Genomic DNA, 25,983 nt, shown 5'->3' with positions numbered 1-25,983 from the left:
AACTCAGAATATGGAACTCAGAACTCAGAATACGGAACTCAGAACTCAGAATATGGAACACCTTTACAGTACCTACCGGTTCCCCCTTCTCTCCCATTGGTCCAGGTCCACCCACAGCCCCTGCCCTCCCAGGCTGACCAATGGCACCGGCTGACCCTGGAGGACCCCTCTCACCACCGGCCCCCTGCAGAGAGAGAGAGGGGGAGGGGGGTGGGGATATACATATGTGCATTATACATCTTCACACTGTCTGTGGTCTGTGTTGGCAGGGAAGATGGAGAGAGAGGAAGTGAGGAATAGAGAGAGAGGACAGAAGTAGAAGGAGAGGAGAGAGGACTCACTATAGCTCCTGCTGCTCCGACTGGTCCTTCACCTCCTTTCAGACCAGCAGGACCCTGGGGAGAACACACTGCTATCACACCATCACAGGGTGTGTGTGTGTGTGTGTGTGTGTGTGTGTGTGTGTGTGTGTGTTGTGTGTCTGTGTGTCTGTGTGTGTGTGTGTGTGTGTGTGTGTGTGTGTGTGTGTGTGTGTGTGTGTGTGTGTGTGTGTGTGTGTGTGTGTGTGTGTTACCATGCCCCCGGCGGCCCCTCTGCTGCCTCTGAAGCCCCTGAGTCCTGGAGGACCAGCTTTCCCAGAAGTCCCTCCTGTACCCGGGTCGCCCTGGAAACAACAACAACAACAGCTCTGATTGGTGGAATGCTCATGAGGTCAATTGAACTAACCAGTGAAGATGATTCTTGTAATGACTGGTAATGGTGATTATCGGGGTGAAAACAATGATGATGATTGTGATGATTATGATGATGATTATGATGATGAAGAATTACCTTAGCTCCCTCCTTCCCGGCAGCGCCAGGTAAGCCCTGCTCTCCCGGTACGCCAGGTGACCCGGGGTGACCTCTGTCTCCCAATGACCCGGTCTCACCTGATTTACCCTGCAGCAACCAATCAGGTTAGAGAGAACACAAACAGACCAATCAGGTTAGAGAGAACACACATAGCAACCAATCAGACTCACCTGTGGCCCCACAACACCTCCTGGACCTGGGGGTCCCGTCTTTCCTTGGAAACCCTGGAGAGAGAGAGAGAGAGAGAGAGAGAGAGAAGGGGGAAAGAGGGGGAGGGAGAGAGAGAGAGCAAGAGATAGAGAAGAGAGAGACATTAGTGGATGGATAGGTATATTTAGGTAACTTCTTGTGACCTCTATCCTCTACTCACCGGCTCCCCTCTCTGACCTGGGTGACCCGGAAGTCCATCTTTCCCCGCTGGACCCTACACACACACAGGAATGGACATCACAGTCACACAATTCAACATCCTGTTACACTACAATGACAGCAGAACTGAGCGTCCTCAATAGTAGACTCTTTTGTGTGTGTGTGTGTGTGTGTGTGTGTGTGTGTGTGTGTGTGTGTGTGTGTGTGTGTGTGTGTGTGTGTGTGTGTGTGTGTGTGTGTGTGTGTGTGTGTGTGTGTGTGTGTGTCACTCACGTTGGGTCCCTTGGGTCCTGATTCCCCGTTCCGTCCTTGTGGCCCTTGAGGCCCCTAGACAACACATAAATTAATCAATCAAACAGTCAATCAATTAATTCATCAAACACTTATCCAACCAATCAAACACTTATTCAACCAATTAAGAAGTTAGCCAGTTAGCCAATTAACAAATCAACCAATCAAACACTTACACAACCAATCAAGCAATCAACAAATGTACTAATTAACAAATCAGCCAATCAACTAAATAACCAATCAATCAATAAACCGATCAATGAACCATGATGTTCCTGTCCTTACCCTGTCTCCAGTTGGTCCATGAGGTCCATCATGTCCAGAGGAGCCCTGTGACAGACAGCATGGAAAACAGACAAATCAAATACAATTGTATTGGTCGCAAATCTGTTGTTCTGCCCCTGAACAAGGCAGTTAACCCACTGTTCCTAGGCCATCATTAAAAAGAAGAATTTGTTCTTAACTGACTTGCCTAGTTAAATAAAGGTTAAATAAAGTTAAAATGTTATTTTTTTAAATAGACATATTTAGTAAATATTCTTGTGAGTGTAGCGAAATGCTTGTGTTTCTAGCTCCAACAGTGCAGTAATACCTAACAATACACAACAAAACACGCAAATCTAAAAAGTAAAAGAATGGAATCAAGAAATCTAGAAATATTAGGACGAGCAATGTCAAAGTCCAGAATATAAACATATATGTACAGTGCCTGTACATATTCAGATCCCTTGACTTTTTCCACATTTTGTTACGTTACTGCCTTATTCTGAAATGGATTTAAAATAAAAATCCTCAACAATCTACATACAATACCCGATAATAATAAAGCAACAACAGGTTTTGAGAAATTTTTGCAAATTTATACAAATAAAATATAAAATTCTACGTATTTACATAAGTATTCAGACCCTTTGCGATGAGACTCGAAATTGAGCTCACGTGCATCCTGTTTCCATTGATCATCATTGAAATGTCTTTTCAACTTGATTGGAGTCCACCTGTGGTAAATTCAATTGATTGGACATCATTTGGAAAGGCACGCACCTGTCTATATATGGTCCCACAGTTGACAGTGCATGTCAGAACAAAAACCAAGCCATGAGGTCGAAGGAATTGTCAGTCGAGCTCCAAGACAGGATTGTGTCGAAGCACAGATCTGGGGAAGGATACCAAAACATTTCTGCAGCATTGAAGGTCCCAAAGACCAGTGGCTTCCATCATTTTAAAATGGAAGTTTGGAAACCAAGATTGAATTCTTTGGCCTGAATGCCAAGCATGACATCTGGAGGAAACCTGGCACCATTCCTACGGTGAAGCATAGTGGTGGCAGCATCATACTGTGGGAATGTTTTTCAGTGCCAGGGACTGGGTGACTAGTCAGGATCGAGGGAAAGATGAACGGAGCAAAGTACAGTTTTTTAAATGTTATTTTCAAAAATTTCTAAAAACCTGTTTTTGCTTTGTCATTATGTGGTATTGTGATGTCATTATGGGGTATTGTGTTTAGATTGATGAGAGAGGGGAAAAAACATTTAATTCATTTTAGAATAAGGCTGTAACAAAATGTGGAAAAAGATAAGAGGTCTGAATACTTTCCGAATGCACTGTATTCAATTATAGAATACTATACTATACATTATACTATTATCTTATAGAATACTATACTGTATGCTATACTATTATCTTATAGAATACTATACTGTATACTATACTATTAACTTATAGAATACTATACTATATACTATTAACTTATATAATACTATACTATATACTATAATATTAATCAGTGTGCGTGAGACTGAGGTTATGCTCCAAATGGCATCCTATTCTCTATGTAGTGCACTAATCAAAAATAGTGCACTATAAAGGGAATAGGATACCCTTACCAAAGGCACCTTATTCTCTGTGTAGTGCTCTACTTTTTAGGGTGCCATTTCGGATGCATGCTGTGTTATGGCTATTACTGCTGGATAGAGAGTTTATGATGACCTCATAATGATTAGAATGGATTGAACTCTGACCTTTCCCCCTGTCTTCCCTGTTGGTCCCTTGGCACCCCGGCCCCCACGCACCCCCTGTAGGAAAAACAACAGTATTACACACACAGATAAACACACATAAGCAGACACACACACACGCACGCACACACATATGTACACACACAGACAGTACTCACGTTAGGACCCCTCTGTCCTGCACTGCCTGCTTCCCCACCGGGGCCCTGTGGAAAAGAAAACAGGACAGACCGTTACCATGGGTACACCATACAGTCCATTACCATTACCATACCACCACTCATGTATTAACAACATGTCAATATTTTCAATATACTGTTCTTGACAATAAACTGTACCTGACAAAATACTGCACTTGACAATATACTGTACTTGACAAAATACTGTACTTGACAATATACTGTACTTGACAATATACTGTACTTAACAATACACCGTACCTGACAATATACTGTACTTGACAATATACTGCACCTGACAAAATACTGTACTTGACAATATACTGCACCTGACAAAATACTGCACTTGACAATATACTGTACTTGACAAAATACTGTACTCGACAAAATACTGTACTTGACAATATAGTGTACTTGACAATGTACTGTACTTGACAATGTACTGTACCTGACAAAATACTGTACTTGACAATATACTGCACCTGACAAAATACTGTACTTGACAATATACTGCACCTGACAAAATACTGTACTTGACAATATAATGTACTTGACAATATAATGTACTTGACAATATACTGTACTTGACAAAATACTGTACTCGACAAAATACTGTACTTGACAATATAGTGTACTTGACAATATACTGTACTTGACAATGTACTGTACCTGACAAAATACTGTACTTGACAATATAGTGTACTTGACAATATACTGTACTTGACCATATACCATAACTGACAATATACTGTACTTGACAATATACCGTACCTGACAATATACTGTACCTGACAATATACTGTACTTGACAATATACTGTACCTGACAATATACTGTATACTGTACTTGACAATAAACTGTACCTGATAATATACTGTACTTGACAATATACTGTACTTGACAATGTACTGTATACTGTACCTGACAAAATACTGTACTTGACAATATACTGTACCTGACAATATACCGTATCTGACAATATACTGTACCTGACAATATACTGTACCTGACAATATACTGTACTTCACAATATACTGTAAATGACAATATACTGTACCTGACAATATACTCTATACTGTACTTGACAATATACTGTACTTGACAATATACTGTATACTGTACCTGACAATATACTGTACTTGACAACATACTGTACTTGATAATATACTGTATACTGTACCTGACATTACTGTACTTGACAATACACTGCACTTGACAATATACTCTACTTGACAATATACTATACTTGACAATATACTGTAAATGACAAAATACTGTACCTGAGAATATACTGTACCTGACAATATATTGTACTTGACAATATACTGTACTTGACAATATACTGTTTACTGTACTTGGCAATATAATGTACCTGACAATATACTGTACTTGACAATATACTGTACTTGGAAATATACTTTATACTGTACCTGACAATACTGTACTTGACAATATACTGTACCTGACAATATACTGTTTACTGTACTTGACAATATAATGTACCTGACAATATACTGTTCTTGACAATATACTGTACCTGACAATATAATGTATACTGTACCTGACAATACTGTACTTGACAATATACTGTACTTGACAATATAATGTATACTGTACCTGACAATACTGTACTTGACAATATACTGTACTTGATAATATACTGTATACAGTACTTGACAATATTCCGTACTTGACAATATACTTTCTTTGTGTTTTCTAAAGCACCGACTTGATGAAAGTGTGTTTCAACTACATAGAAACACAATATAAATACAATAAATACTGACGTGTCCATGTCCAGCAGGGCCCGTGTGGCATAGAATTACATATAGGATCTCTATGTTATGAATATCTATATATGGGTGCGTTGGTAAATTCCATCTGGCTATCTACTCCTATTTCAGAGCACTCTCGCCCGAGTGTGCCAGAGCGCAGAATAACTGATGATTTTGTGAACACTCAACACCCGTTGAATATGGCCGGTAAATGTTGTCAAAAAAGCATCATTAAATTGTTGCCAGTAGCACAGTTACAGTCACCAACGCTCTGGATAACATGAAAACAGCCTAACCAGCTCTGCTGTCGAGTAAAATGGTCAGAGTGAAGTGTTCTCTCATTTGTGTCTGGAAGTAGAAAGTAAGCTAGCCAACGTTGGCCAGCTAGCTCGGGTGCTTGACTGCCGTTGTGAGGTCAGAATGCTTGGATCAACCCTACTCTCCGGCCAGATCTGCCAGTGTGCGCTCTGAACGCTCCTAGAGCGAAACACTCTGATTTTATGAACGGACAATCTGACAATGCTCTGAATTTAGGAACGGACAATCTGACAACGCTCTGAATTTATGAACGCCCAGAGCGCACTCTGACACTCCAGATTGAATGTATGAACACCCCCTATGATAAAGCCTCCCTCTACCACTCACCCTCTTCCCCTTCTCTCCCAGCACTCCAATAGATCCAGGAAAACCATCCGAACCCTGTTGACACACACAGAAACATTACTGCTATGTTCAAACAATGTGTTAGCCTTCTCTGTGTTACTGCTGTGTTCAAACAATGTGTTATCCTTCTCTGTGTTACTGCTAAGTTCAAACAATGTTTTAGCCTTCTCTGTGTTACTGCTAAGTTCAAACAATGTTTTAGCCTTCTCTGTGTTACTGCTAAGTTCAAACAATGTGTTAGCCTTCTCTGTGTTACTGCTACGTTCAAACAATGTGTTAGCCTTCTCTGTGTTACTGCTGTGTTCAAACAATGTGTTAGCCTTCTCTGTGTTACTGCTGTGTTCAAACAATGTGTTAGCCTTCTCTGTGTTACTGCTGTGTTCAAACAATGTGTTAGCCTTCTCTGTGTTACTGCTGTGTTCAAACAATGTGTTAGCCATATCTGTGTTACTGCTGCGTTCAAACAATGTGTTAGCCTTCTCTGTGTTACTGCTGTGTTCAAACAATGTGTTAGCCATATCTGTGTTACTGCTGCGTTCAAACAATGTGTTAGCCTTATCTGTGTTAACTATTATGTTTATTTGTTTACTTGATATATTTACTCCTCTCACCTTAGGTCCTTTTTGTCCCGGATACCCCGGCAACCCTGGAACTCCCAGTTTACCCTGAGAGAGAGAGAGAGAGAGAGAGAGAGAGGAGGGGAATAGAAGCAGAGAAGATTGAGTCTTCTGGAAATGTTGACTTCATATAACTTTTTGATATAAGGTAATGCCTAGGCTTTAGCTCAGTGGGCTAGGGCAGACAACAGTGGTTCAAAATCGTATTCAAACACGCTCCCCCAACCTCCTTCCTCACACACACACACACCCCATCTGTGTACCACCTACCTTTTCTCCAGCGATGCCCACGGCTCCAGCCTCCCCCAGGGGTCCAGCCTGTCCTTTAGGTCCTTCAGGACCATCCTCTCCCCTCGACCCTGGGACCCCGTTATCACCCCCGTCACCTTTCAGCCCCATCTCTCCCTTAGAGCCGGGGAACCCATCCTCACCCTACAACCCAGAACAGATCAGAAACACAGAGATAATTCAGGGTAGTGCTGTGTAAAACACAGAGCTAACTAAGGGTAGAGCTGGGTAAAACACAGAGATAATGCAGGGTATGCTGTGTAAAACCAAGGTTAACTCAGGGTAGAGCTGGGTAAAACACAGAGATAACTCAGGGGTAGAGAATGTGTAAAACACAGAGATAACTCAGGGGAAGAGTTGTGAGCATGTGCTGAACAACTGGCAAGTGTCTTCACTGATGTTTTCCACCTCTCCACGTCTGAGTCTGTAATACCAACATGTTTAAAGCAGACCACCATAGTCCCTGTGCCCAAGAACACGGAGGTAACCTACCTAAATGACTACCGACCCGTAGCACTCACGTCTGTAGCCATGAAGTGCTTTGAAAAGCTGGTCATGGCTCATATCAACACCATAATCCCAGAAACCCTAGACCCACTCCAATGTGCATACCGCACCAACAGATCCACAGATGATGCAATCTCTATTGCACTCCACACTGCCCTCTCCCACCTGGACAAAAGGAACGCCTATGTGAGAATGCTATTCATTGACTACAGCTCAGCGTTCAACACCATGGTGCCCACAAAGCTCATCACTAAGCTAAGGACCCTGGGACTAAACACCTCCCTCTGCAACTGGATCCTGGACTTCCTGACTGGCCGCCCCCAGGTGGTAAGGGTAGGTAACAACACATCCGCCACACTGAACCTCAATACAGGGGCCCTTAAAGGGTGCATGCTCAGTCCCCTCCTGTACTCCCTGTTCACTCATGACTGCACGACCAGGCACAACTCCAACACCATCATTAAGTTTGCTGATGACACAACAGTGGTAGGCCTGATCACCGACAACGAAGAGACAGCCTATAGGGAAGAGGTCAGAGACCTGACCGTGGGGTGCCAGAACAACAACCTCTCCCTCAACGTGATCAAGACAAATGAGATGATTGTGGACTACAGGAAAAGGAGGACCGAGCACGCCCCCATTCTCATCGACAGGGCTGTAGTGGAGCAGGTTGAGAGCTTCAAGTTCCTTGGCGTCCACATCACAAACAAACTAACATGGTGAAAAGATTTGGCATGGGTCCTGAGATCCTCAAAAGGTTTTACAGCTGCACCATCGAGAGCATCCTGACGGGTTGCATCACTGCCTGGAATGGCAACTGCTCGGCCTCCGACCGCAAGGCACTACAGAGGGTAGTGTGTGAGGCCCAGTACATTACTGGGGCCAAGCTTCCTGCCATCCAGGACCTCTATAGCAGGTGGTGTCAGAGGAAGGCCCTAAAAATTGTCAAAGACCGCCAGCCACCCTAGTCATAGACTGTTCTCTCGGTTACCGCACGGCAAGCGGTACCGGGGTGCCAAGTCTAGGTCCAAGAGGCTTCTAAACAGCTTCTACCCCCAAGCCACAAGACTCCTGAACAACTAATCAAATGGCTACCCAGACTATTTGCATTGCCCCCCCCCCCCCCACCTCACGCTGCTGATGCTCTCTGTTATTATCTATTGTCATGACGTTGGCCTGTGGGTAAGGTTTATGACCCCCCCATAAATACCTTTCTCCCTTCCCCTCTCTTTCTGACCCTACTGAAGGACTGCTGTCCTGAAGGACTGCTGTCCTGTTAAATATAGGGAGTCTGGGAACATCAAACAAATGGGGAAAGGAACCATATTTTGGTAATAAAACCAGTTGGAAATATGCTTTGGAATGTAATGAGTATGGATGTCAGTTCGGTTGTCATCTGAGACATTATGACTGATGACAGGACGACATAAACTGTACCTGGGAAAGTATACACCCTCTAGTTATCAGAGTCATATGGAATTGTTATGCAATTGAAATGTTTGATATTGAAATTGTTTGTTAGGAGATTAAATGTAATTTTAGCTTCCAAATGAGAGAATTGGGTTTTCATAAGGAAAGTGCCTTGCTTGATCAGTGGCCCACCCCTGTGAAGAGACAGGGGTTATAAACGATGAAACACATCCTTCCCCCTCTCCACTATATAAGCCTTTGACGAAAAGATAACCACATGTTCCAGTACGTGAGGTCTGCAGCCTCTACGTTAGAAGGACACACGTCAAGTACAGAACTAAGCCAACCTCGGCGTGAGCTTTGGTGGCGAATGGTATGAACTTTGAGCTTATTCACTACAGAAGTGATACTTCCTAGCCGTTGAGTTAGCAGCGGCTGCTGTAGACGTGGGCTAGGAAAGGACGGACGACGGATCCAGTCTAACAAACAGACGAAGATACCACCACGTATACAATGTACCACCAGAGACATTCTTCCGAGGACAGGAAGATCTGTTGGCCAACCCGGCCAGCATCTTCGACCAATATACCGAAGCGCAGCTCAGAGTAAATATTTATTGCATTTTCCTTTTCCAAATAGGCGGTAATTGAGTAATGCATAAGATAATGTATTTACGATAGCATAGCTGCTGTTTCGTTGTTCCTAAGTCTTCCCGCTCTTTCATTCAAGCCCAACCCCCTTTCCTTTGTGTAACCAGCCATCATACAGGTTTCGTCCACCTGAGATGTTTTCTGTATGACATCATTTGTATTCTGTGTATTTGTAATTCTGTGTGATTAGTTTAGGTATTTAGTAAATAAATAATTAAACCCAATTTTGTATTGCTGATTCAACTTGTTAGCCAGGGTTCGTGAAGATAGCCAAGAATTTCTAACTTTCATTATGAGACTGAAAATAAGATGATTAAGATGGCGGCTATCGATGTAAAAGATTACTAAGTATTTTAAGAGTTTATTCGGAAGATAACGGCTCTATAAACATTCTTCCGTGGTGCCCCGACTTTCTAGTTAATTACATTTACATGATTAGCTTAATCAGGTAATATTAATTACAGAGAAAGGATTTTATAGAATAGCATGAAATATCACTTAATCTGGCATAGCCAAAGACACGACACTATGCATAGCCACTTTAATAACTCTACCTACATGTACATATTACCTCGACACCGGTGCCCCTGCACATTGACTCTGTACCGGTACCTCCTGTTTATAGCTCCACTATTGTTATTTACTGCTGCTCTTTAATTATTTGTTCTTATCTCATACTTTTTTAGGGATTTTCTTAAAACTGCATTGTTGGTTAACCTCTTAGCTATAGGGGGCAGTATTTTCACGGCCGGATGAAAAACGTATCCAAATTAAACAGCCTATTTCTCGGGCCCAGAGTCAAATATGTGCATATTATTAGTAGATTTGGATAGAAAACACTCTGAAACTGTTTGAATGGTGTCTGTTAGTATAACAGAACTCATATGGCAAGCAAAAACCTGAGAAAAAGTAAACCAGGAAGTGTAGGATCTGAGAAATGTAGTTCTTCTTTCTAGTCCCTTTCGAAACTACAGTATCTGTGGTGTTACGTTGCACTTTCTAAGGCTTCCATTGGCTGTCTAAAGCCTTCAGAAAGTGGATTGAGCCTTCTCCTGTCTCTGGGCAGAGTATAGTAACTCAGTTTCTGAGGGGTCTGCCAGAGGACAAAGAGATTGGATATGCGCGTTCCCGCGAGCACGCTGTTTTTTATTTTCCTCCTTGAATGAATACACTATTGTCCGGTTTGAATATTATCGCAATTTTACGTTAAAAATACCATCAAAATTGATTTCAAACAGCATTTGACATGCTTCTAAGTATGGTAATGGAACATTTTGGCTTTTTGTGTCTCGAATTGAACTCGAGATGGCGAGCTATGTACTCAGAATATTGAAAAATGTGCTTTCTCTGTAAAGCTATTTTAAAATCTGACACAGCGGTTGCATAAAGGAGTAGTCTATCTATAATTCTTAAAATAATTGTTATGTATTTTGTCAATGTTTATGATGAGTATTTTTGTAAATTCACCGGAAGGTGTTTGGTGGGAAATACATTTTCTGAACATCATGCGTCAATGTAAAATGCTGTTTTTGGATATAAATATGAACTTCATCGAACAAAACATACATGTATGGTGTAACATAATGTCCTAGGAGTGTCATCTGATGAAGATCGTCAAAGGTTAGTGCATAATTTAGCTGTGTTTTCGGTTTCTGTGATATATACCCTTGCTTGGAAAATGGCTGTGTGATTATTTGTGTCTATGTACTCTCCTAACATAATCTAATGTTTGCTTTCGCTGTAAAGCCTTTTTGAAATCGGACAATGTGGTTAGATTAACCTGTCTGGGCTAGGGGGCAGTATTTTCACGGCCGGATTAAAAACGTACCCGATTTAACTTCTTTGGGATAGGGGGCAGTATTTTCACGGCCGGATAAAAAACATACCTGATTTAATCTGGTTACTACTCCTTCCCAGAAAATAGAATATGCATATAATTAGTAGATTTGGATAGAAAACACTCTAAAGTTTCTAAAACTGTTTGAATGGTGTCTGTGAGTATAACAGAACTCATATGGCAGGCAAAAACCTGAGAAGATTCCATGCAGGAAGTGCACTGTCTGACAATTTGTTGTCCTTCTGTTGCATCTCTATCGAAATTACAGCATTTGAGCTGTTACGTGACACTTTCTAAGGCTTCCATTGGCTCTCTAAAGCTGCCAGAAAGTGGAATGGGGTGTCTGCTGTCTCTGGGCAAAGTACAGCAGCAGAGTTTGTAAGTGGTCAGCCTGGGGACAGTGAGACTGCAGATGCGCGGTCACGAGAACTCGCCATTTTTTTCTTTCTCTCTTTGAATGAATACAACGTTGCCCGGTTGGAATATTATCGCTATTTGACGAGAAAAATAGCATAAAAATTGATTTTAAACAGCGTTTGACATGCTTCTACGTACGGTAATGGAATATTTTGAATTTTTTTGTCACGAAATGCACTCGTGCGTTACCCTTCGGATAGTGACCTGAACGCACGAACAAAACGGAGGTATTTGGATATAACTATGGATTATTTGGAACCAAAATAACATTTGTTGTTGAAGTAGAAGTCCTGGGAGTGCATTCTGACGAAGAACAGCAAAGGTAATCCAATTTTTCTAATAGTAATTCTGAGTTTAGGCTGCCCCGACGTTGGTGAGTCTGAATAGCTAGCCTTGATGGCCGAGCTATGTACTCAGAATATTGCAAAATGTGCTTTCGCTGAAAAGCTATTTTAAAATCGGACATAGCGATTGCATAAAGGAGTTCTGTATCTATAATTCTTAAAATAATTATGTATTTTGTCAACGTTTATCATGAGTAATTTAGTAAATTCACCGGAAGTTTTCGGTGGGTATGCTAGTTCTGAACATCACATGCTAATGTAAAAAGCTGTTTTTTTATATAAATATGAACTTGATTGAACAAAACATGCATGTATTGTATAACATAATGTCCTAGGAGTGTCATCTGATGAAGATCATCAAAGGTTAGTGCTGCATTTAGCTGTGGTTTGGGTTTATGTGACATATATGCTTGCTTGGAAAATGGCTGTGTGATTATTTGTGTCTAGGTACTCTCCTAACAGAATCCGATTTAAGGGCTTGTAAGTAAGCATTTCACTGTAAGGTCTACACCTGTTGTATTCTGCACATATGACAAATAAAGTTTGATTTGATTTGTGAAAGATAGAGATAACTCAGAGTAGAGCTGTGTAAAACCAGGGATAACTCAGGGTAGAGCTGTGTAAAACACAGAGATAACTCAGGGTAAAGCTCTGTAAAACACAGAGATAACTCAGGGTAGAGCTGTGAAAAACAGATATCTCAGGGTAGAGCTGTGCCTCTCTCACCTTCTCCCCTTTGCTTCCCTTCATTCCTCTAATTCCGTCCGCTCCCTGTGGCACAGAGACAGAGAACACACACTTACAATGGAACCCAGAGACAGAGAACACACACTTACAATGGAACCCAGAGACAGAGAACACACACTTACAATGGAACCCAGACACTGAGAACCAGATCAAACAGAATGGAACACATAGCTTTAGAATGTACCTTCACTCAGAATCAGAACAAACAGAATGGAACACATAGATTTAGAATGTACCTTCACTCCTCTTGATCCTGGATATCCTATAGGCCCCTGGACTCCTGGTGGGCCCTATACACACACACAGACACGTCAGTAACATCTCACACACACACACACACACACACACACACACACACACACACACACACACACACACACACACACACACACACACACACACACACACACACACACACACACACACAGGTAGACTTACTGGTAGTCCCTTCTCTCCTGGAGTCCCCTCTCTCCCTGGGTGACCCTGTAGACACGAGGACAAGATAATATGGTTGAGAGCGAATATGTGTGTGTATGTGTATGTGAGTGTGCAAGTGTGTTAGCATGTGTGTGTGTTAGCGTGTGTGTGTGTTAGCGTGCGTGTGTATGTGTGTGTTAGCGTGTGTGTTAGCATATGTGTGTGTGTTAGCGTGTGCGTGTGTGTTAGCGTGTTAGTGTGTGTGTGTGTGTGTTAGTGTGTGTGTATGCAGTACTCACGGTAGGTCCATCATTCCCAGGTAGTCCCTGCAACCCTTTCTTCCCTTGGGGCCCCTGAGAGAAAAAGCATGGGTCATTTTAATTACAACCTACACCTTTATTTTGACATATCTCATCATATCATATGGAATATGTCATATAAAGTATATGTGTATATGTGTTGGCATGTTTTAATCACAACCTACCCCTTAACTTTGACATGTTTAATATGCAGTATATGTTGACAACATGTTTGGGACAGTCCTACCTTAACTTTCACATGTTTAATATGGTAGGGCTGTCCTACCTTAACTTTGACATGTTTAATATGGTAGGACAGTCCTACCTTAACTTTCACATGTTTAATATGGTAGGACAGTCCTACCTTAACTTTCACGTGTTTAATATGGTAGGACAGTCCTACCTTAACTTTCACGTGTTTAATATGGTAGGACAGTCCTACCTTAACTTTCACATGTTTAATATGGTAGGACAGTCCTACCTTAACTTTCACATGTTTAATATGGTAGGACAGTCCTACCTTAACTTTGACATGTTTAATATGGTAGGACGGTCCTACCTTAACTTTCACATGTTTAATATGGTAGGACAGTCCTACCTTAACTTTCACATGTTTAATATGGTAGGAAGGTCCTACCTTAACTTTCACATGTTTAATATGGTAGGGCAGTCCTACCTTAACTTTCACATGTTTAATATGGTAGGACAGTCCTACCTTAACTTTCACATGTTTAATATGGTAGGGCTGTCCTACCTTAACTTTGACATGTTTAATATGGTAGGACAGTCCTACCTTAACTTTGACATGTTTGATATGGTAGGACAGTCCTACCTTAACTTTGACATGTTTAATATGGTAGGGCAGTCCTACCTTAACTTTGACATGTTTGATATGGTAGGACAGTCCTACCTTAACTTTGACATGTTTAATATGGTAGGACAGTCCTACCTTAACTTTGACATGTTTGATATGGTAGGACAGTCCTACCTTAACTTTGACATGTTTAATATGGTAGGACAGTCCTACCTTAACTTTCACATGTTTAATACGGTAGGACAGTCCTACCTTAACTTTGACATGTTTAATATGGTAGGACAGTCCTACCTTAACTTTCACATGTTTAATATGGTAGGACAGTCCTACCTTAACTTTCACATGTTTAATATGTAGTATATGTTGACAACATATTTAGGACAGTCCTACCTTAACTCCTGGCAAGCCTACCAGGCCCTGAGGACCAGGAAAACCCTGTTAGAGACAGACAGAGAGAGGGAGTTAAGAGTGTGTCGGCATGTGTGTTACTGAAGTGCAGGTCAGATGCTGTTTGTTCACCCCGCCCGCTAATTACCCATTCTCCACAGCCTGACTACATGTGATAAAGCGAACCTGACCCTAACCTGCTAATATAGAAAATGCACTGTACAGTCAGAGATGGCGTCAAAAAATGTTGACAGACCTTTTTAGACAGGCTTATTTTTCTGCTTATCATTTACAACTTTTTGGCTATTTGTTAGTCAACTTGGGTCTATACTTAGATACATGCAGCTTCTCTTCTGTCATTACTTGTTGTCCTAGAGCAGTGGTTCCCAAACTTTTTATAGTCCCGTTGCCCTTCAAACATTCAACCTCCAGCTGTACCCCCACTAAAACTGTATATAGTCCCGTACCCCTTCAAACATTCAAACCTCCAGCTGTACCCCCTCCAAAACTTTATATAGTCCCATACCCCTTCAAACATTCAACCTCCAGCTGCGTACCCCCTCTAGCACCAGGGTCAGCGCACTCTCAAATGTAGTTTTTTAGCATCATTGTAAGCCTGCCACACGATACATTTATTAAACATAAGAATGAGTGTGAGTTTTTGTCACAACCCGGCTTGTGGGAAGTGACAAAGAGCTCTTATAGGACCAGGGCACAAATAAAAATATATAATAATAAAATAAAAAAATAATAATCAATAATTTTTCTCTTTATTTAACATCTTACAGAAAAAAACGTATTTGTTCATCAAAAATTGTGAATAACTCACCACAGGTTAATGTGCCTGTCCTAGAAGACTAATAAACCCTTGCTCACCATGTCATTAATCAATAGAATGAATGTTTCAATCTAGTTAACATCGGTAAAGTTTGTTATCTCTTTCCTATTTCATCTCTGCTTCTCTCGCGCAGCAAAGACATTTAGGGACCGGGAGAAAATGTGATAACTTTAAACAAAACGGGAAAGAATTTCTGCGCAAAATTTCCAAATGAAATCAGTTTAACGGGTTTTAAGAAAATGAAAAGCTGTTAAAAAGACCTAACATGTTTTTGATAAGATTGTAGTTTGGGTTGGATGCATATTTTATGTGGTTGAAAAACGATCCGTTTTTATGATGCTGATAAAGATAGCACTGCCACCTTAACTGCTCATTCACTCTCTCAAGATGCTGAAATAAATAAATAATATTTCTCCACTCCTGTTTCCAAGTCAAAATGTACATTTGGTGATTCATTTTACTGCAAGAAATGCTTAATTCCGTAGGAGTTCATATTGTATTAGGCTATGTGAGAGGTTATAAACCTACAGTTAATATGATATTAGACTATGTGAGAGGTTATAGACTATGTGAGAGGTTATAAACCTACAGATAATATGATATTAGACTATGTGAGAGGTTATAAACCTACAGTTAATATGATATTAGACTATGTGAGAGGTTATAAACCTACAGTTAATATAATATTAGACTATGTGAGAGGTTATAGACTATGTGAGAGGTTATAGAGTATGTGATAGATTATAAACCTACTGTTCATATTATATTAGACTATGCGAGAGGTTATAAACCTACAGTTAATATTATATTAGACTATGTGAGAGGAAATAGACCTACAGTCGGTGTCCAGATACTATTCCATCTAACCCATCTGAACAGTACAGCTCCCTTGACGCGCCATCATCCTCTTTTAACCACTTCACCAAATCTTCCCCAAACATTACACTACTGTTCTGGTCCTCTGTTATATTTATTTTCAACTATCCACGTCACAGCTTTTCTCTTGTTGAATTCAACTCCGTCGTGGTCCTTTCTGTCTCAGTGGTGTGTATCTGGGGCGTTACAGATGGGCCCTATAGCTGAGTCTGAGACTCCGCACTAACAGATAGAAATAATGACAGAAAAACACTCACTGGAGCCTATAGATATGACTTGTTTTCTCTTTATTCAACCTGCCCACCACCCACCCGCTCTTCATACACACAATGTTCCATGAAGCTAAACCCGCCCGCCTCACGGATATAACCGCGGGGGACATAACCGCGGTGGACTGTCGGTTATGAGTCTACCCGCACACACACTAGTGTGTGTGTTTGTGTGTGTGTGTGTACCTGCAACCCAGGGTTTCCTTGCTGCCCGGATGCTCCCATCTCCCCCGGAGGTCCCTGTAGACAGAGGAAATGACATCATTGACACCACTCTTCCAGTTGATGTAAACACAGGGTTCTAGAGTGAACAGTTAGGGTTCTAGAACGTCTCAGTCATCATACTCACCAAGTTTCCCTTAGAACCTTGGATTCCATCCACTCCTCGGATACCCTGAAGAGGGGGAGACAGGCCAGAGAGGGGGGAAGAGGGGAGATTGGGGAGGGGGAAAGAGAAGAGGAGCAAAAGGAGAGAGGGGAAAGGGGAAACAGGGGAAAGAGGACCAAATCATTTTGAAGAAGAGATACTAACCTGAGTCTAGATTGTCATTAGTGCTGTCTGTCCAGTAAACATCCAGGTAATAGACCAAGCTGTGAGGCTGTAGCTAACTGAGGGAGCTGGCAGGGCTTCCTTCCACCAGGAAACAACAGCTTTATAGATGCAGTAAACGTCCAGGTATCAGATCAAGCTGTGAGGTTGTAGCTAACTGAGGGAGCTGGCAGGGCTTCCTTCCACCAGGAAACAACAGCTTTATAGATGCAGTAAACGTCCAGGTATCAGATCAAGCTGTGAGGTTGTAGCTAACTGAGGGAGCTGGCAGGGCTTCCTTCCACCAGGAAACAACAGCTTTATAGATGCAGTAAACATGCAGGTATCAGACCAAGCTGTGAGGTTGTAGCTAACTGAGGGAGCTGGCAGGGCTTCCTTCCACCAGGAAACAACAGCTTTATAGATGCAGTAAACATCCAGATATCAGACCAAGCTGTGAGGTTGTAGCTAACTGAGGGAGCTGGCAGGGCTTCCTTCCACCAGGAAACAACAGCTTTATAGATGCAGTAAACATCCAGGTATCAGACCAAGCTGTGAGGTTGTAGCTAACTGAGGGAGCTGGCAGGGCTTCCTTCCACCAGGAAACAACAGCTTTATAGATGCAGTAAACATCCAGATATCAGACCAAGCTGTGAGGCTGTAGCTAACTGAGGGAGCTGGCAGGGCTTCCTTCCACCAGGAAACAACAGCTTTATAGATGCAGTAAACGTCCAGGTATCAGATCAAGCTGTGAGGCTGTAGCTAACTGAGGGAGCTGGCAGGGCTTCCTTCCACCAGGAAACAACAGCTTTATAGTTGCAGTAAACATCCAGGTATCAGACCAAGCTGTGAGGCCTTCAGGCATTGAAGTTGTTCTGCTAGGTGTGTGTGTGTGTGTGTGTGTGTGTGTGTGTGTGTGTGTGTGTGTGTGTGTGTGTGTGTGTGTGTGTGTGTGTGTGTGTGTGTGTGTGTGTGTGTGTGTGTGTGTGTGTGTGTGTGTGTGTGTGTGTGTGTGTGTGTGTGGTTAGAACAGGTGTAACCAACATGTAACACCCGCAGGTCACAGACAACATGTTGAAAGGTGTTATATTGGCAGACAGACAGAAGCATACCTAATGTCTTCTAATCTGATAAGATGTTAACATATTTCATGTGATGTAATGTTAACATATGTATCATTACCATAATAGTTTGTTAGCAGCAAGTGGAGACAGGTTGGAGTGGAGGTCAGGGTTCATGTTTTAATGAGTATTGGAGCTACAGCTACAAAGCCTTTAGGTCTACAGTATAGTAAGGATGAAGTCTGTAGGTCTACAGTATAGTAAGGATGAAGTCTGTAGGTCTACAGTATAGTAAGGATGAAGTCTGTATGTCTACAGTATAGTAAGGATGAGGTCTTTAGGACTACAGTGTAGTAAGGATGAAGTCTTTAGGTCTACAGTATATTAACTCTTAGGGCTAGGGGGCAGTATTTACACCGCCGGATAAAAAACGTACCCGATTTAATCTGGTTACTACTCCTACCCAGAAACTAGAATATGCATATACTTATTAGATATGGATAGAAAACACCCTAAAGTTTCTAAAACTGTTTGAATGGTGTCTGTGAGTATAACAGAACTCATATGGCAGGCAAAAACCTGAGAGATTCCTTTACAGGAAGTGGCCTGTCTGACAATTTATTGGCTTTCTTTGACATCTCTTTCCAAAACAAAGGATCTCTGCGGTAACGTGACACTTCCCACGGCTCCCATAGGCTCTCAGAGCCCGGGAAAAAGCTGAATGTTGTCATTCCAGCCCCAGGCTGAAACACATTATCGCCTTTGTCAAGTGGCCGATCAGGGGACAGTGGGCTTAGGCGCCTGCACTGGTCGCCCCCGTCTTTCTTTTTTTCCCTCTATTTACCGAAACGCAGACTCCCGGTCGGAATATTATCGCTTTTTTACGAGATAAATTGCATAAAAATTGATTTTAAACAGCGGTTGACATGCTTCAAAGTACGGTAATGGAATATTTAGAATTTTTTTGTCACGAAATGCGCCATGCTCGTAACCCTGATTTACCATTTCGGATAGTGTCTAGAACGCACGAACAAAACGCTGCTGTTTGGATATAACGATGGATTATTTGGGAGCAAACCAACATTTGTTATTGAAGTAGAAGTCCTGGGAGTGCATTCTGAAGAAGAACAGCAAAGGTAATAACATTTTTGTTGTAGTAAATCTGATTTTGGTGAAGGCTAAACTTGCTGGGTGTCTAAATAGCTAGCCCGTGATGGCTGGGCTATGTACTTAGAATATTGCAAAATGTGCTTTCACCAAAAAGCTATTTTAAAATCGGACATATCGAGTGCATAGAGGAGTTCTGTATCTATAATTCTTAAAATAATTGTTATGCTTTTTGTGAACGTTTATCGTGAGTCATTTAGTAAATTGTTAGTAAATTCCCCGGAAGTTTGCGGGGGGTATGCTAGTTCTGAACGTCACATGCTAATGTAAAAAGCTGTTTTTTGATATAAATATGAACTTGATTGAACAAAACATGCATGTATTGTATAACATAATGTCCTAGGGTTGTCATCTGATGAAGATCATCAAAGGTTAGTGCTGCATTTAGCTGTGGTTTGGGTTTATGTGACATTATATGCTAGCTTGAAAAATGGGTATCTGATTATTTCTGGCTGGGTACTCTGCTGACATAATCTAATGTTTTGCTTTCGTTGTAAAGCCTTTTTGAAATCGGACAGTGTGGTTAGATAAAGGAGAGTCTTGTCTTTAAAATGGTGTAAAATAGTTATATGTTTGAGAAATTGAAGTAATAGCATTTTTAAGGTATTTGAATATCGCGCCACGGGATTAGACTGGCTGTTGCGTAGGTGGGACGATTTGGTTCCACCTACCCTAGAGAGGTTAAGGATGAAGTCTGTATGTCTACAGTATAGTTAGGATGAGGTCTTTAGGTCTACAGTGTAGTAAGAATGTATTCTTTAGGTCTACAGTATAGTAAGGATGAAGTCTTCAGGTCTACAGTAGAGTATGGATGAGGTCTTCAGGTCTACAGTATAGTAAGGATGAAGTCTGTAGGTGTACAGTATAGTAAGGATGAAATCTTTAGGTCTACAATATAGTAAGGATGAAGTCTTTAGGTCTACAGTATAGTAAGGATGAAGTCTTCAGGTTTACAGTGTAGTAAGGATGAAATCTTTAGGTCTACAGTATAGTAAGGATGAGGTCTTTAGGTCTACAGTATAGTAAGGATGAGGTCTTTAGGTATACAATATAGTAAGGATGAAGTCTGTAGGTCTACAGTATAGTAAGGATGAAGTCTGTAGGTCTACATTATAGTAAGGATAAAGTCTGTCGGTCTACAGTATAGTAAGGATGAAGTATTTTCCTGCGTCCCAAACGAGTACTTATTCCCTATAGAGTGCATTCATTTTCACCAGGGTCCAGAAGGCACCAAATAAGGAATAGGGTGCCATTTGGGATGATATCTATTTTCTCAGGCTTGGATGAGGACTAGGAGGAGGGGGAAATGCTGGAGTTAGGGTCAGAATGGTTATGGTCAGAGATAAGGTCAAAGGTGAAAGGTACTCACAGGCTGACCTGTAGGGCCAGTGTGACCTCTGGGTCCGTTTAACCCTCTGGAACCCTGGAGGTCAAATATCAAAGGTTTTACGATCACACAGCAATCAATAATAACCAATCAATAGTCAATTTCCAGTGTGTGCGAGCGTGCGTGCGTGTGTGTGTGTGTGTGTCTGTGAGCGTGCGTAAACACTCACAGCATCACCTGGCTGTCCTCTTGGTCCTGGTTGTCCTTCTGAACCCTAAAATACACATACAATAAATACACACATTCAACACACACACACGTTATAATGTAAAACACATACACACACAAACGTCTTACCCTCTCTCCTGACACCCCAACAGTACCGTGGGGGCCTGGTTTTCCTATCTCCCCCTGAGAAACAGAGAGAGAGAGAGAGAGAGAGAGAGAGAGAGAGAGCGAGAGAGAGAAGACATTACATACACAAGACAGGTTAACCTGTTAGGGCTAGGGGGCAGCATTGACACGGCTGGATAAAAAACATACCCGATTTAATCTGGTTACCACTCCTACTCAGTAACTAGAATATGCATATACTTATTACATATGGATAGAAAACACCCTAAATTTTCTAAAACTGTTTGAATGGTGTCTGTGAGTATAACAGAACTCAAATGGCAGGTCAAAACCTGAGAGATTCCTTTACAGGAAGTGGCCTGTCTGACCATTTCTGGAACTTCTTTGCCATCTCTATCATTTACTAAGGATCTCTGCTCTAACGTGACACTTCCCACGTCTTCCATAGGCTCTCAGAGCCCGGGAAAAAGAGAATGTCGTCATTCCAGCCCCAGGCTGAAACACATTATCGCCTTTCTCAAGTGGCCCATCAAGAGACACTAGCTTATGCGCGTGACCCCGACCGCCCCGCCTTTGGGATTTTTTCCTCTGTTTGCCGAAAAGGAGATTCCCTGTCGGAATATTATCGCTTTTCTACGAGAAAAATGACGTAAAATTGATTTTAAACAGCGGTTGACATGCTTCGACGTACGGCAATGGAATACTTTGAATTTTATTGTCAGGAATTGCGCCAAGCCGCGACACTTCTTTACTATTTCGGATAGTGTCTGGAACGCACGAACAAAACGCCGCTATTCGGATATAACGATGGATTATTTTGGACCAAACCAACATTTGTTATTGAAGTAGACGTCCTGGGTGTGCATTCTGACGAAGACAACAAAAGGTAATGACATTTTTATAATAGTAAATATGATTATGGTGAGTGCTAAACTTGCCGGGTGTCTAAATAGCGAGCCCGTGATGCCTGGGCTATGTACTTAGAATATTGCAAAATGTGCTTTCACCAAAAGCTATTTTAAAATCGGACATATCGAGTGCATAGAGGAGGTCTGTATCTATAATTCTTAAAATAATTGTTATGCTTTTTGTGAACGTTTATCGTGAGTAATTTAGTAAAATGTTAGCGAATTCCCGTAAGTTTGCGGGGGGTATGCTAGTTCTGAACGTCACATGCTAATGTAAAAAGCTGGTTTTTGATATAAATATGAACTTGATTGAACAAAACATGCATGTATTGTATAACATAATGTCCTAGGGTTGTCATCTGATGAAGATCATCAAAGGTGAGTGCTGCATTTAGCTGTCTTCTGGGTTTTGGTGACATTATATGCTGGCTTGAAAAATGGGTGTCTGATTATTTCTGGCTTGGTACTCTGCTGACATAATCTAATGTTTTGCTTTCGTTGTAAAGCCTTTTTGAAATCGGACAGTGTGGTTAGATTAACGAGAGTCTTATCTTTAAATGGCTGTAAAATAGTCATATGTTTGAGAAATTGAAGTAATAGGATTTTGAAGATTTTGAAAATCGCGCCACAGGCTGGCAGTGGCTGTTACGTAGGTGGGACGAATTCGTCCCGCCGGTCCCATAGAGGTTAAGAGAATAATCATGACAGTCACGTTATCAAAGATAGAAAGTTGAAACAAACAGTTACTCACCCTGTGTCCCTTGTATCCTGGAAGACCTGGCAAGCCATCAAAACCCCTGTCACCCTGAGAGAGAGAGAGAACAGAGAGAGAGAGAGAACAGAGAAAGAGAACAGAGAGAAATAGAGAAAGGGGGGTTATTCCCTCAGACTATCCCGTTCATAGGACCAGTTGCAGAAGTTAGTGCGTTTGAAGGAGAGCTTGATAGGGTTTATATACATACTGTACAGTCAGCATAGAGAATAAGAGATGGATAGGGTTTATATACATACTGTACAGTCAGCATAGAGAATAAGAGATGGATAGGGTTTATATACATACTGTACAGTCAGCATGGAGAATAAGATACAGTGAGCCAATCAGAGTTGTTCTAGTACTATCCTCTCTCACCTTTCCACCGGTCTCACCCGGAGCACCCCTGTTCCCATCCGTCCCAGCTCGACCCTGGAACACACACACACACGTTATGGTGTTGTTTGCATACGAATGTGACGTACTGAAATAGTATTTGAAATGTCAATCTGTACACTGAACAGTCTCGTTAGACAGACAGAGTCTCACCCTCTTCCCTGACTTTCCATTCATCCCTGCTTGGCCCATAATACCTCTAGGACCCTGTGGGGGGAGAGAGAGAGAGAGAGAGAGGGAGAGAGAGGGAGAGAGAGAGAGAGGGGGGAGCGAGAGATAGTGAGACAAGGGATATATGAATTGATCATAAGATGTTATCCAATCAGATAGGTAGCTGTGTGTTGTCATGACTCTAATCAGACATGCCATGTGTAGTCATGGCATTATGACTTACCGCTGGTCCCATCTCCCCGGCTACTCCCTTCAGCCCCGAAGGACCCGGGTTACCCTGGAAACAGAGAGGTCAGAGGTTAAATCAGGAACTCTTGCAAGCTTTTCTCCAACCTTACTTCACCAGAACCTTGATTAAGGCTAAACAGAAACTCTTAGAAGACAGTGGACTGTTAGCATTTCTCATAGGAAAACATGTTACAGTTAGCCACCATGCTAACACCAGCTGGGTATGGACATGTATCCTCACCAGCGGTCCAGGACGTCCCATAAGGCCTAATGGTCCAGGTGGTCCCTTCATAGACAACTGGGGAGAGAGAGAGAGAGAGAGAGAGAGAGAGAGAGAGAGAGAGAGAGAGAGAGAGAGAGAGAGAGAGAGAGACACAAAGGCAGAGACAGAGACAGAGATAGAGACAGAGACAGAGACAGAGAGATGTTAGAGAACTGTGAACTGCCTCAAGCCGGGAGGCTGGGATCTCCTCAAAGGTAGTGAAGTCTAACACATTGGTTGTTCCCTACAGTATAACAGTACCAGTGGTCACATTCATGTCACATATGGTCATCACTGTGGTCTGCTGTAACAGTATGGTTATTGATAAGGGAATTTATATGTTTAACCTCTCTAGGCTAGGCGGGACGAATTCGTCCCACCTACGTAACAGCCACGGCTATCCTGTGGCGCGATTTTCAAAACCTTAAAAATCCTATTACTTCAATTTCTCAAACATATGACTATTTTACAGCCATTTAAAGATAAGACTCTCGTTAATCTAACCACACTGTCCGATTTCAAAAAGGCTTTACAACGAAAGCAAAACATTAGATTATGTCAGCAGAGTACCAAGCCAGAAATAATCAGACACCCATTTTTCAAGCCAGCATATAATGTCACCAAAACCCAGAAGACAGCTAAATGCAGCACTCACCTTTGATGATCTTCATCAGATGACAACCCTAGGACATTATGTTATACAATACATGCATGTTTTGTTCAATCAAGTTCATATTTATATCAAAAACCAGCTTTTACATTAGCATGTGACGTTCAGAACTAGCATACCCCCGCAAACTTCCGGGGAATTCGCTAACATTTTACTAAATTACTCACGATAAACGTTCACAAAAAGCATAACAATTATTTTAAGAATTATAGATACAGACCTCCTCTATGCACTCGATATGTCCGATTTTAAAATAGCTTTTTGGTGAAAGCACATTTTGCAATATTCTAAGTACATAGCCCAGGCATCACGGGCTCGCTATTTAGACACCCGGCAAGTTTAGCACTCACCATAATCATATTTACTATTATAAAAATGTCATTACCTTTTGTTGTCTTCGTCAGAATACACACCCAGGACAGCTACTTCAATAACAAATGTTGGTTTGGTCCAAAATAATCCATCGTTATATCCGAATAGCGGCGTTTTGTTCGATGCTCCAGACACTATCCGAAATAGTAAAGAAGTGTCACGCGCTTGGCGCAATTCGTGACAATAAAATTCTAAGTATTCCATGACCGTACTTCGAAGCATGTCAACCGCTGTTTAAAATAAATTTTTACGACATTTTTCTCGTAGAAAGCGATAATATTCCGACAGGGAATCTCCTTTTCGGCAAACAGAGGAAAAAATCCCAAAGGCGGGGGCGGTCGGGGTCACGCGCATAAGCTAGTGTCTCTTGATGGGCCACTTGAGAAAGGCGATAATGTGTTTCAGCCTGGGGCTGGAATGACGACATTCTGTTTTTTCCCGGGCTCTGAGCGCCTATGGACGACGTGGGAAGTGTCACGTTAGAGCAGAGATCCTTAGTAAATGATAGAGATGGAAAAGAAGTTCAACAAATGGTCAGACAGGCCACTTCCTGTAAAGGAATCTCTCAGGTTTTGACCTGCCATTTGAGTGCTGTTATACTCACAGACACCATTCAAACAGTTTTAGAAAATTTAGGGTGTTTTCTATCCATATGTAATAAGTATATGCATATTCTAGTTACTGAGTAGGAGTGGTAACCAGATTAAATCGGGTATGTTTTTTATCCAGCCGTGTCAATGCTGCCCCCTAGCCCTAACAGGTTAAAGTAATGACTAAAGGATTCCACCCTGAAATCATATACTTGTATGAAATGTGTTAGTAGTCATAATTCCATAATATGTGTGACTAGACCATTGTGTTGCTGTGTAGTGGTGTGAGAGTTGAGAGAACAAAGGACAGCAGGAAAGAGGCTCCTTTGAAGGTCC

At 41.7% G+C, this 25,983-nt stretch overlaps 1 protein-coding gene across 1 annotated transcript in view; it reads right to left on the bottom strand.

Moving 5' to 3' along the window:
• The window catches only part of LOC106593482 (collagen alpha-1(XI) chain), an 86,754-nt gene that overhangs the window by 21,938 nt on the left and 38,833 nt on the right, over positions 1-25,983 (bottom strand). The window contains exons 13-40 of the mRNA XM_045710330.1: positions 23,995-24,051; positions 23,749-23,802; positions 23,508-23,561; positions 23,337-23,390; positions 22,959-23,012; positions 21,303-21,356; positions 21,175-21,219; positions 20,988-21,041; positions 17,211-17,255; positions 17,048-17,101; positions 14,882-14,926; positions 13,678-13,731; positions 13,400-13,444; positions 13,198-13,251; positions 12,941-12,985; positions 7,032-7,193; positions 6,756-6,809; positions 6,127-6,180; positions 3,689-3,733; positions 3,534-3,587; positions 1,798-1,842; positions 1,495-1,548; positions 1,223-1,276; positions 1,023-1,076; positions 832-939; positions 575-664; positions 342-395; positions 77-184 (exon numbers count right to left, since the gene is read on the bottom strand). Coding sequence (XP_045566286.1) covers positions 77-184; positions 342-395; positions 575-664; positions 832-939; positions 1,023-1,076; positions 1,223-1,276; positions 1,495-1,548; positions 1,798-1,842; positions 3,534-3,587; positions 3,689-3,733; positions 6,127-6,180; positions 6,756-6,809; positions 7,032-7,193; positions 12,941-12,985; positions 13,198-13,251; positions 13,400-13,444; positions 13,678-13,731; positions 14,882-14,926; positions 17,048-17,101; positions 17,211-17,255; positions 20,988-21,041; positions 21,175-21,219; positions 21,303-21,356; positions 22,959-23,012; positions 23,337-23,390; positions 23,508-23,561; positions 23,749-23,802; positions 23,995-24,051 — 1,704 coding nt within the window. The remainder of the gene's footprint in view (positions 1-76; positions 185-341; positions 396-574; positions 665-831; positions 940-1,022; positions 1,077-1,222; positions 1,277-1,494; positions 1,549-1,797; positions 1,843-3,533; positions 3,588-3,688; positions 3,734-6,126; positions 6,181-6,755; positions 6,810-7,031; positions 7,194-12,940; positions 12,986-13,197; positions 13,252-13,399; positions 13,445-13,677; positions 13,732-14,881; positions 14,927-17,047; positions 17,102-17,210; positions 17,256-20,987; positions 21,042-21,174; positions 21,220-21,302; positions 21,357-22,958; positions 23,013-23,336; positions 23,391-23,507; positions 23,562-23,748; positions 23,803-23,994; positions 24,052-25,983) is intronic.

Source organism: Salmo salar, chromosome ssa02, assembly GCF_905237065.1.
Source record: "Salmo salar chromosome ssa02, Ssal_v3.1, whole genome shotgun sequence".
Taxonomy (NCBI): domain Eukaryota; kingdom Metazoa; phylum Chordata; class Actinopteri; order Salmoniformes; family Salmonidae; genus Salmo; species Salmo salar.
The sequence above is the reverse complement of the archived record's forward strand: the minus strand, read 5'-3'. Positions and strand labels throughout refer to the sequence as shown.